This window comes from Pongo abelii, chromosome 11 (genome assembly GCF_028885655.2).
Source record: "Pongo abelii isolate AG06213 chromosome 11, NHGRI_mPonAbe1-v2.0_pri, whole genome shotgun sequence".
Classification (NCBI taxonomy): domain Eukaryota; kingdom Metazoa; phylum Chordata; class Mammalia; order Primates; family Hominidae; genus Pongo; species Pongo abelii.
The window spans coordinates 106,231,489-106,244,138 of NC_071996.2; the positions used below are offsets into that span (position 1 = coordinate 106,231,489).

A 12,650-nucleotide genomic window follows, 5' to 3' on the forward strand; every position below is an offset into this window, starting at 1 on the left:
TTAGGCTAACTCCAGTTTTGTTTTTTTTTTTTTCCTGAGACGGAGTCTTGCTCTGTCGCCAAGGCTGGAGTGCAGTGGCCCGATCTCGGCTCACTGCAACCTCCGCCTCCCGGGTTCAAGCAGTTCTCTTGCCTCAGCCTCCTGAGTAGCTAGGGTTACAGGCGCCTGCCACCACACCCGGCTAGTTTTTGTATTTTTAGTAGAGACGGGGTTTCATCATGTTGGCCAGGCTTGTCTTGAACTCCTGACCTCGTTATCCACCCACATCAGCCTCCCAAAGTGCTGGGATTACAGAGGCGTGAGCCACCACGCCCGGCCTAAACTCCAGTTTTTGATTTATCAACATCTCACTGACCTGCAAGCCACTTTCTGGTATGTTTTCTTGAAGAAACAGAAAGTAATGGAGGTACTGCAATGGAGGTACTACTAGTATATGGGGAATTAGACATATCCTTGCTGATCTTTGTGGGTAAATGTGTGCCACGTGAGTAACAATGCATAAAGATAAAAAGATGAGGATGGCTAAATACTTTTCAAACTGTTGGCTAAAAGTATTTTTGACCAAGTTCATAGTTTGAGCCAAAGAGGTGAAAGATTGTTTTGACTGACATATGGAAAATTACTAAGAAAACCTCTAAGTTGCTCTCTGGTTATTTAGAATATACTTAACATAAGTAATACTGTGAAGGATAATGTGTTTCTTGTTTACTTGAATTTTCCGAATTTTCTACAATAAGTATTTATTACTTTCATAATAAAAATTATTTTTAAAAGCATAATAACTTTAATTATAAATTATACCACAGGTAAACATTTTACCTAGAATTAACCCTTGTTTCTGTTCATAATCTAGAGCATTCTAGAGTTAATCTATGCCATTTTGCTCCTTTATGATCCAGCCAAATTGAGTTATCTAAATTCTAGGGTTAACAGTAATTGGTTGAGTGGTGACTACGTGCAGGGGAATCCTTTTTGTTTATGTTCAGGCTTTCTGGGCATAGGCCCAGAACCATACTGCATCACCGGCAGAGGTTAATATTCAACAAATAATTTAAATGTTAACCAACTACATTTTAATTTTTCATGTCCAGAATGAAATACTTCTGTAGTTTCCCCTTTATTTGACATTTATTCTAGTTTCTATCAGAACATTTAGAAAGTTTTTTTTTTTTCTTCCAACAGGAAGATCAAGGAGTCTGAATGTGTAAAAGGGTTGTCATTTTACCTAGGGTACCTTTCCGAGCAAAGTTGTTTATTTAAGTCCAAAAAAAAGGTTAATTAACACTCTTTGTAATTGGATTAAACTTTCTATACAAAGTAAGTACAAAGGTGGTTTTACATTGTTTAGGTAGGAGATGACACAGAAGGTTATTTGAAACCATGAAATAGGAAACATGGTATGAAGCATGGAAAAAAAATGTGAGAAACAGATTACAAGAAAGAATTTTCTTCAAGGAACTGAAGATCAGAGAGAGAATATTCCGGGAAACTTAGTGGAACTTTTGGTTTTGTTTGTTTCAGTGGACTGTATTTTTTAGAGCAACTTTAGGTTCATGACCAAAGTGAGCAGAAGGTACACAGATTTTCATATATATATACTTCCTGTACCTGCACATGCTACAGTATCCCCCTTTATCAACATCTCCTACCAAATGGAGCTATTTGGTGTTTTTTTGTTTTTGTTTTATTTACTTTTAACTTTTACTTTAGGTTCGAGGGTACATGCGAAGGCTTGTTATGTAGGTAAACTCAGATTGTACAGGTTATTTCATCCACCCATTCATTAGGCCTAGTACCCAATAGTTATTTTTTCAGCTCCTCTCCCTCCCATCCTCCACTCTCAAGTAGACCCCATTGTCTGTTGTTCCCTTCTTTGTGTTCATAAGTTTTTATCATTTAGCTCCCACTTGTAAGTGAGAACATGCAGTATTTGGTTTTTTGTTCCAGCGTAGTTTGCTAAGGATAGTAGCCTCCAGCTCCATCTATGTTCCCAAAAAAGACATGATCTTGTTCTTTTTTATGGCTGCATAGTATTCCATGGTGTATATACCACATTTTCTTTATCTAATCTGTCAGTGATGGGCATTTAGGTTGATTCCATTTATTTGCTATTGTGAATAGGGCATTAATGAACATTCACGTGCATGTGTCTTTATGGAAGAATGATTTATATTCCTCTGGGTATATATCCAGTAATAGGATTGCTGGGTTGAATGGTGGTTCTGTTTTTATCTCTTTGAGGAATCACCATACCGCTTTCTACAATGGTTGAACAAATTTACACTCCCACCAGCAGTGTATAAGTGTTCTCTTTTCTCCACAACCTCACTAGCATCTGTTATCTTTTGACTTTTTAATAATGGCCATTCTGACTGGTGTGAGATAGTATCTCATTGTGGTTTTGATTTGCATTTCTCTAATAATTAGTGATATTGAGGTTTTTTTCATATGCTTTTTGACTGCATGTATGTCTTCTTTTTGAAAAGTTTATGTTGAAACTAGCTAAAACTACTTTAAATTTCATATGGAACCAAAAAAGAGCCCGTATAGCCAAGACAATCCTAAGCAAAAAGAACAAAGCTGGAGGCATCATGTTACCTGACTTCAAACTATACTACAAGGCTGCAGTAACCAAAACAGCATGGTACTGGTATCAAAACAGATATACAGTCCAATGGAACAGAACAGAGGCCTCAGATATAACACGACACATCTACAACCATCTGATCTTTGACAAACCTGACAAAAACAAGCAATGGAGAAAGGACTCCCTATTTAATAAATGGTGCTGGGAAAACTGGCTAGCCCTATTCAGAAAACAGAAACTGGACCCCTTCCTTACACCTTATACAAAAATTAATTCAAGATGGATTACAGACTTAAATGTAAAACCTAAAACTATAAAAACCCTAGAAGAAAACCTAGGCAATGCCATTCAGGACATAGGCATGGGCAAAGACTTCATGACTAAAACACCAAAAGCAATTGCAACAAAAGCCAAAATTGACAAATGGGATCTAATTAAAGAGCTTCTGCTCAGCAAAAGAAACTATCATCAGAGTGAACAGGCAACCTACAGAATGGGAGAAAATTTTTGCAAGCTATCTATCTGACAAAGGTCTAATATCCAGAATCTACAAGGAAGTTAAACAAATTTACAAGAAAATCCATCAAAAAGTGGGCAAAGAATATGAAAAGACACTTTTCCAAAGAAGACATTTATGTGGCCAACAAACGTAAGAAAAAAAGTTCATCATCATTGGTCATTAGAGAAACGCAAATCAAAACCACAATGAGATATCATCACACGCCGGTTAGAATGGCGATTATTAAGAAGTCTGGAAACAACAGATGCTGGCGAGGCTGTGGAGAAATAGGAACGCTTTTATACTGTTGGTGGTAGTGTAAATTAGTTTGGCCATTGTGGAAGACAGTGTGATGATTCCTCAAGGATCTAGAACCAGAAATACCATTTGACCCAACAATCTCATTACTCTGTGTACACCCAAAGGATTATAAATCATTATTCTATAAAGACACATGCACATGTATGTTTATTGCAGCACCATTTACAATAGCAAAGTCTTGGAACTACCCCAAATGCCCATCAATGATAGACTAGATAAAGAAAATGTGGCACATATATACCATGGAATACTATGCAGCCATAAAAAGGAATGAGTTCATGTCCTTTGCAGGGACATGGCTGAAGCTGGAAACCATCATCCTCAGCAAACTAACACAGGAACAGAAAACCAAACACCTAATGTTCTCACTCATAAATGGAATTTGAACAATGAGAACACATGGACACAGGGAGGAGAACATCATACACCAGGGCCTGTCGGGGGGTAGGGGGAAAGAGGATGGAGAGCAATAGGACAAATACCTAATGCATGTGGGGCTTAAAACCTAGATGATGAGTTGATAGGTGCAGCAAACCACCCTGGCACATGTATACGTATGTAACAAACTTGCACATTCAGCATATGTATCCCAGAACTTAAAGTAAAAAAAAAAAAAAAAAAAAAAAAAGTGTCTGTTCGTGTCCTTTGCCCACTTTTCAATGGTGGTGTTTTTCTTTTGTAAATTTGTTTAAGTTCCACGTAGATGCTGGATAATAGACTTTGTCAGATGCATAGTTTGCAGATATTTTCTGCCATTCTTCAGGTTGTTTGTTTACTCTGTTGATAGTTTCTTTTGCTGTATAGAAGCTCTTAAGTTTATTTAGATCCCATTTGCCAATTTTTGCTTTTGTTGCAATTGCTTTTAGTGTCTTTGTCATGAAATCTTTGCCCATTCCCTTGTCCAGGATGGTATTGCCTAGGCTGTCTTCCAGGTTTTTATAGTTTTGGGTTTTATATTTAAATCTTTAGTCCATCTTGAGTTTATTTTTGTATATGGTGTGAGGAAGGGGTCCAGCTGCTGTCTTCTGCATGTGGCTAACCTGTAATCCTGGCACCATTTACTTAGCAGGGAGTTGTTTCCGTAGTGCTTGTTTTTGTCAGCTTGTTGAAGATCAAATGGTTGCAGGTGTGCAGCCTTGTTTCTGGGCTCTCTCTTCTGTTCCATTGGTCTATATGTCTGTTTTCATACCAGTACCATGCTGTTTTGGTTACTGTAGCCTTGTAGTATAGTTTGAAGTCAGGTAACATAATGCCTCCAGCTTTGTACTTTTTGCTTAGGATTGCCTTGGCTATTTGGCCTTTTTTTTGGTTCCATATGAATTTTAAAATAGTTTTTTTCTGGTTCTGTGAAGAATGCCATTGGCAGTTTGATAGGAATAGCATTGAATCTGTGAATTGCTTTGCACATTGTGGCCATTTTAATGATATTGATTCTTTCTGCCCATGAGCATGGGTTTTTTTTTTCCATTTGTTTGTATCTTCTCTGATTTATTTGAGCAGTCTTTTGTAATTCTTATTGTAGAGATCTTTCACCTTCTTGTAATCCTAGGTATTTTATTCTTTTTCTGGCAATTGTGAATGGGATTGCCTTCCTAGCTTGGCCCTTTTCTTGGTTGTTGTTGGTATATTGGAATGCTGGTGATTTTTAAACATTGATTTTGTATACTGAAACTTTGCTGAAGTTGTTTATCTTCTGGAGGAGCTTTTAGACGGAGAATATGGGGTTTTCTAAATGTAGGATCATGTTGTCTGCAAACAAGGATAGTCCGACTTCCTCTCTTCCTATCTGGATGCCCTTTATTTCTTTCTCTTGCATGATTGCTTTGGCCAGGACTTCCAATACTATGTTGAATAGGAGTGGTGAGAGAGGGCATCCTTTTCTTGTGCTGGTTTTCAAGGAGAATGCTTCCGGCTTTTGCCCATTTACTGTGATGTTGGCTGTGGGTTTGTTAGCTAAGCATTTTGTTTTTCTTAATTTATTTTAATTAAATAATTTATTTTTTAAGAGATATGTCTCAGCTGGGCACGGTGGCTCACGCCTGTAATCCCAGCACTTTGGGAGGCCGAGGTGGAGTCCGAGACCAGACTGGCAAACATAGTGAAACCCCGTCTCTACTAAAAATATGAAAATTAGCCAGGCATGGTGTTGCATACCTGTAATCCCATCTACTCAGGAGGCTGAGGCAGGAGAATCGCTTGAACCCAAGAGGCAGAGGTTGTGGTGAGCCAAGGTTGTGCCACTGCACTCCATGCACTCCAGCCTGGGCAACAGAGCAAGACTCCATCTCAAAAAAAAAAAAGAGATATGTCTCACTCTGTCACCTAGGCTTAACTGCAGTAGCATGATCATAGCCTCCAGAGTAGCTAGAACTACAGGGATGTGCCACTGCCATCAGCCAAATGGAGCTTTTTAAAGAAATATACCTTACTTTTTTTCAATATGACTTTTTATTATTTGTTTATTTATTATTATTATTATTTTTTTGAGACAAAGTCTCACTCTGTTGCCCAGGCTGGAGTGCAGTGGCACGATCTCAGCTCACTGCAACCCCCACCTCCTGGGTTCAAGTGATTCTCCTGCCTCAGCCTCCCGAGTAGCTGGGATTGCAGGTGCCTGCCACCACACTCGGGTAATTTTAGTATTTTTAGTAGTGACGGGGTTTCGCCATGTTGGCTAGGCTAGTCTCAAACTCCTGACCTCAGGTGATCCACCCGCCTTAGCCTCCCAAAGTGCTGGGATTACAGGCGTGAGCCATCGTGCCCGGCCCAATATGACTTTTTATATAAAAGTTATTAGTAAAGATTCTGTAGTGGGTGAATCTGCAATGGATGAAGATGTTTTGGAGTGAAGCTGAATTGCTCTTTTGAATTTATTAGAAATATTGTACACAAAGAGCCTAGTAGGTAAAAGACCACTCAGCTAAAGTTTTCTGATAATTTTCATGGTCTGCCTGAAACAGAATGTGTTGTAGCACATGACTCTTCAAAACCATGTTTGCTTTCATAGTAAAGATTGTAGGTAATTAGCTGGGTTTTCTTTAAATAGGAAAAGTAATATTAACATTGTCATTGTCAGATTATATGAATTGAAAATAGTTTTTTAGGTACCAGGGGGACTAAGCTAAGAAGGGAGAAAATAAATGAGACTTTTATCTACTATGCTTGGGAAACATTGTTTCAAAATTAAGAGGATATTCTACAAATCAGTCTTAATTATGAAACTTGTATATGATAGAATAACTTATAAAAACTTATTTGTGTTTAATTTTGATTTAAAAATAACCACAGCACTTATTTTCTAAGAATGAATAGAATATTTTCCATACCCCCATTCCTAAAAGTTAGAAAATTTATATATACATATTTTTTTCACAGATATTTAATCTTATTATAAGGGGTAAAGAATTTAAAACAATATTATTACTGTTGCCTTTTAATGTCCAGCAGGGTTTTTTATATTGTTTTGCTTTTGTCTTTTTTTAGGTTAAGTAGCATTGTCAAATATTGGGAGCTAGTACAGAGTGGTAGTTTGAAGGAGTCAGATTGCTTGAGTTTCAATTATAGCCTACCACTAAATAGCTCTGTGTAACCTTGTGTGAGTTTTGTAACCTGTGTGTGACAGTTTCCTCATTTATAAAATGTATATACTTGAGATACACGTGACGAGGATTAAATGAGGTAATACATCTGAAGTGCTGCCACTTCCTATGAACTGAGCACGTGTAAGCAGTTGTCATCAGAGTTTGCAGTTGCTGTTTCATGCTAAAGTGATAAGAGTTATGGCAGGATATTTTTATCTCAAGAAACTTGTTGAACATTGGGGAAGGAAGGAAACAATTCCCATTCTTAATTTCTGGGAACTATTTATGATTATATTAATATTTAAAGCATTCTAGTTTGTTGAAGTTTTTTCCCCCAACATTAAATTTTTTAAAAAAATTTTTTTCAAATGTATATTCGCATTTTTTCAAATGGCCCTTTTTTTTGAGACAAGGTTTTGCTCTGTCACCCAGGCTGGAGTACAGCAGCATGATCATGGCTCACTGCAGCCTCGACCTCCCAGCCTCAAGTGATCCTCCCACCTGAACCCCCAGAGTTGCTGTTACTACAGGCACATGCCATCACACTCAGCTAATTTTTAAAATTTTTTGTAGAGACAGGTAGCCCAAGCTCAAACTCCTGGGTTCAAGTGATCCTCTTGCCTTGGCCTCCCAAAGTACTGGGATTACAGGCATGAGCCACTGTATCTGGCCTCAAGTAACTCTCCTAAAAGTTGGAATGCAGTCCCTATCAAGCATCAGCAATATTTTCATGTTTTACCTAGCAAAAGAGGAGTCTGGGAAAGCGGGTTGGAATGATTAAGGACTGTTACCTGCACTAAAGAGGTAATAGGAGAGTAGTATGTTAAGTAATAAAATTTATGTGGTGCTGATGGAAGTTTGATGCTTCCAGACTTTTTGGAAGTCTGGAAGCATCAGATAGACTTAATTGCATCAGATAGACTTAATTGCAAATACTGTATTAGCTATACTTCCAAATGATAGGCCCAAAAGCTTTTCTTCAACTTCATATGCCTTTTTAGTTGATATTGCTCTAAATTTGATAGAGTAGGTTCAGTTGTTAAACTGAAAAAAAGTACAATAAATATACTATTTTCCCTGTGTTTTCAGACTTTTGAGGTACTTTGTAGTACAGTTCTTTATGAACCATAGAGGCTATATATAAATGCTGAGATACCAAAATAAATCCTATTTAATTAGACATTTACCAAGTTACCTTTTTTTTTTTTTTTTTTTTTTTTTTTTTTTTTGAGACAGAGTCTCGCTCTGTTGCCCAGGCTGGAGTATAGTGGCGCGATCTCGGCTCACTGCAACCTCTGCCTCCCAGATTCAAGTGATTCTCCTGCCTCAGCCTCCTGAGTACCTGGGATTACAGGCGCGTGCCACCATGTCCAGCTAATTTTTGCATTTTTAGTAGAGACAGCGTTTCACCATGTTGATCAGGCTGGTCTCGAACTCCTGACCTCGTGATCTGCCTTCCTTGGCCTCCCAAAATGCTAGGATTACAGGCATGAGCCACCACGCCTGACCAACAAGTTACCATTTTTAAACTAAGGAAAATGACTTTAAATATAAGACAAATGATTGCCACACAAATAGGTGAAACATGTATGAATAATACAGTAAGTGGTAAAAGGTAAATGTATTACGTCCAGACAGACTTGTTCAGATTACCAAGTAATTAGACTTCATCCATGTGTAATGATTAAGACCATTGGTGGTTAAGACCCTAGGATTAGGGTCAAACTGCCTGTTTTTAATCCTGGCTTCACCACTTATAAGTTGTGAGACCTTGGAAAAAAATGTTTATGTGCCTCAATGTTTTCATCTATAAAATGGGGGAAATCATAGAATCCATCATAAAGCTAGGTATGTGTTTAATAATTTATTTAATTAATAATTTTTGTTAAATCAGTCTAGGCATATGCATTTGATTTTTTTTTTTTTAAATGCTTCCAAGATGATCGTTGCCAGCCCAACAGAAAATGGACAGGTACTTCGTGTAATTCCACCTACCCAGACAGGAATGGCACAAGTGATTATACCTCAGGGGCAGCTTGTGGATGTGAATAGTCCTCGGGGTGAGTAACAATGGGAAATAGGGGATTTGAGAGTGTTTTAAAAACATAAATATTTTAGAAAAATCACCTTATGAAAGTCAGTGCTAAAGTTGGTTTCTTTAGGTAAAAGATTATGAATTAAATAGTTAGAAAACAGCTGTTTGCCCAAATAAATTCAAAGTTCATTTTTCAACTCCTGTCTAGGTTAGCTATTTCATTTAAGAATTCTATGAAGCTGATTGACTCCTGCTTCCTCCCAAATGACCAATGAGCATAAAATGAATTATTATTAATTATAACAGTAATAATAACAGCAACAATAGCAAGAATATAATGTTAATAGCTTCAGAAGTTTTTATTTATATCTTTTTTTTTGGAGGCAGAGTCTCGCTCTATCCCCCAGGGTGGAGTACATTGGTGGCATGATCTCGGCTTACTGCAACCTCCGACTCCCAGGTTCAAGCAATTCTCCTGCCTCAGCCTCCTGAGTAGCAGGGATTACAGGCGCCTGCAACCACGCCTGTCTAATTTTTATATTTTTAGTAGAGACGAGGCTTCACCATGTTGGCCAGACTGGTCTTGAACTCCTGACCTTGGGTGATCCACCTGTCTCCGCCTCCCAAAGTGCTGGGATTATGTGCGTGAGCCACTTCGCCCGGCCATTTATATCTTTATCAATATTTTTATTAGCCATGTGACTCATTACTTATTATTTTTTTTTAATCCTCTTGCTCTTTTCCTCTTTCCTTGGCCCCTTCAGATTCAGGAAAGAGAATCATGCTCCCTATTTCTCCTTGTATAGTCTTTCTTTTTCTGTTTGGTAATATGCCTATTAGTTCTCTCTTTTTTTTTTTTTTTTTTTTTTTTGCTTTCCTCCGTTTTCCCTCTATTTGAATCTCTTTTCTAACATCATACCTATACTGTTTTGTTGCTTCTTCATAGCTAATGGTTTAGGGCAGATATTTTTACCTTAGTGTTATCATTCTTTGTTAATAGTCATTAAGACATTAAGAGAAAAACAGATTGCAGAAAACATTATGAGCACAGTATATAAACAAAATTAGTTTTACATTTTCCTATATATTGCAGAACTCTTAATATACAGTTATTTCTACCACTTTTATATCCTGGCTGTTCAATATAAATTCTAAAACTTAATTATAAAATTACAGTAGTCAGTATTATAATTTAAAGTAAACAAGTATCAGAGAAATTCTCAATAAAGCATTATTCCTTTATTCTCAATAAAGCATAAATTTTCTTTACCTATTACAAATACATAAGTTTTAGTTAGGTATATTCTTATGGTCTTATTCAAGATATTGATGTTACTTTGTTCTTGTTTTTGTTGTTAAGATGTCCCTGAAGAGAAACCCACTGACAGAAACTTACCAACTGTAAGAGTGGATACTCTAGCAGACAATACCAGCAATTACATTCTTCATCCTCAAACATCCTTCACATTGCCCAAAAAGTCAGTGACCAGGTGAGTCCATGGGAAAAAGAAGCTCATCTTTTAATATCACTGTGGAAATCTTTTTACAAATTACACATTTAAAGCTGGCTGACTAGAGAAAATCAGAAAATAGAAGGAACTATCATTGAATATATTTTTAGTTATTTTAAGGCATCTTGGTCATAAGGCGGCTACTCTGGAAGCTATAAATGTCAAAAGTGCCACTTTTCCTCAGTGACATCTGTTATCTTTTGAAACAGTATGAAAATTGTATTAGTTTATTTAGTCTGACATTAACAGACTTTTCAGAATAAAGAAACATTCATGGCCAGGCGTGGCGGCTCACTCCTGTAATCCCAGCACTTTGGGAGGACAAGGCAGGTAGATCACGAGGTCAGGAGTTCAAGACCAGCCTGGCCAAGATGGTGAAACCCCATCTCTACTAAAAATACAAAAATTAGCTGGGTGTGATGATGGCCACCTGTAATCCCAGCTACTTGGGAGGCTGAGGCAGAGAATTGCTTGAACCCGGGAGGCGGAGGTTGCAGTGAGCCGAGATTGCACCACTGCACTCCAGCCTGGGCGACAGAGTGAGACTCCATTTAAAAAAAAAAAAAAAAAAAAAAAAGACTGGGTGCAGTGGCTTATGCCTCTAATCCTAGCACTTTGGGAGGCCAAGGCAGGCGGATCACAAGGTCAGGAGATTGAGACCATCCTGGCTAACACGGTGAAACCCCGTCTCTACTAAAAATACAAAAAAAAAAATTAGCCGGGCGTGGTGGCCAGTGCCTGTAGTCCCAGCTACTTGGGAGGCTGAGGCAGGAGAATGGCGTGAACCTGGGAGGCGGAGCTTGCAGTGAGCCGAGATCGTGCCACTGTACTCCAGCCTGGGTGACAGAGCGAGACTCTGTCTCAAAAAAAAAAAAAAAAAATTCATTATAGTTCCTAAATTTTTTAAATTGTTTTATCACATTTTTATGCATAGAATTCCTCTGTGGCAAAATGTTTAAAATGTTTTTTGCTAACTTTTATTTCAGTTTTTGTTTTTGTTTTAAAGTAATACTGTGATATTTTAGGGAAACATGTACATGGCTTATGTATTGTTTATGTTATTTTAATTGTTCCATAAAAGTATTTTTGAATTAAGACATTATTTTTGACATTTAATCTCAGACCTTAATAATGTTGCTTTTCACTTGATCTTAGCCAAAAGTCCAAGAAGTAACACATAATGTTACTTCAAACTAGTCAAATTTATCACTTTTTTGATAAATGAAAACAGTTATATAATAAGAGCACAAAATAAGCTTTGGGAGAGATATATAAAACACTTGAAGTTGTTGGGACTATATGTATCTGGAAGAAGAAATTTAGGTCTTTGACTTAGCAGTTAATAAAATAGTAGTGGTTAAAGAAAATAATAACTAATGCACCCATCAGATCAATCTGTAGTTATTGTTAAAATTTCTTATTGATGACTTCAATATTTGTCTTTGATACTAAGAGGATAAAGCAGTTGAATGCATTTTGTGTTTTCATTGAATTGCATATTTATATATATTCCTCTCCTATCCCAGAATGCTGGAAGAACCCCTTCTGGCGCCTCTTCAGCCACTTTCCTCTAACACACCTATATGGGCCTGCCATCTTAGGAGCTGTGAGGTGAGTTAAAAATAATCATTACCTAGAATTACTTAACTGATTATAACCACAGGTCATCCCCAAATGCCACTTATGAGTACAACTAATATAGGCTATAGTTACAGTATTTTGTTTGTGTTTATGTTAAATCTGATCTCATCTGTTGTTGAATTCTTAGAGATTCTAAGCTCTGTTAAAGCAGAGGTTATATAAATCTCTTTACATTTCACTATTATTTCTTCTCTTGCAACTCTCTTCCCTCGTAGTCCATGAAACTTCACTATCATGTTTCTCTACTATTTACTTTTCAACCATTTCTTTTCTTTCTTTGCTTGCACTTATTTTTTTTCATATTATCAGTAGAAAATTCTTCAAGGCTCACTTTCTGACTTTGTCTTTTTTCTCTATATTTTGTCTTTTGGAGCACGTATCTACTTTGTTGACTTTCAACTGACATCTATAAAAATGATTTTCAAGTCCGTATCACCAGTTTATGTATGTATGTATGTATGTATGTATGTATGTA

General features: G+C 37.1%; 1 protein-coding gene across 24 annotated transcripts in view; it reads left to right on the plus strand.

The window, feature by feature from the left end:
• Positions 1 to 12,650, plus strand: part of CARF (calcium responsive transcription factor) — an 88,113-nt gene that overhangs the window by 32,285 nt on the left and 43,178 nt on the right. For all 24 annotated transcript variants that reach the window (XR_008522641.2, XR_008522639.2, XM_054549018.2 and 21 more), the window contains 3 exons: positions 8,928 to 9,048; positions 10,384 to 10,513; positions 12,061 to 12,145. Coding sequence is in view for 22 of the 24 variants with exons in the window: in XM_054549018.2 (XP_054404993.1) it covers positions 8,928 to 9,048; positions 10,384 to 10,513; positions 12,061 to 12,145 (336 nt within the window). In the remaining 2 variants the exon portion in view is untranslated. The remainder of the gene's footprint in view (positions 1 to 8,927; positions 9,049 to 10,383; positions 10,514 to 12,060; positions 12,146 to 12,650) is intronic.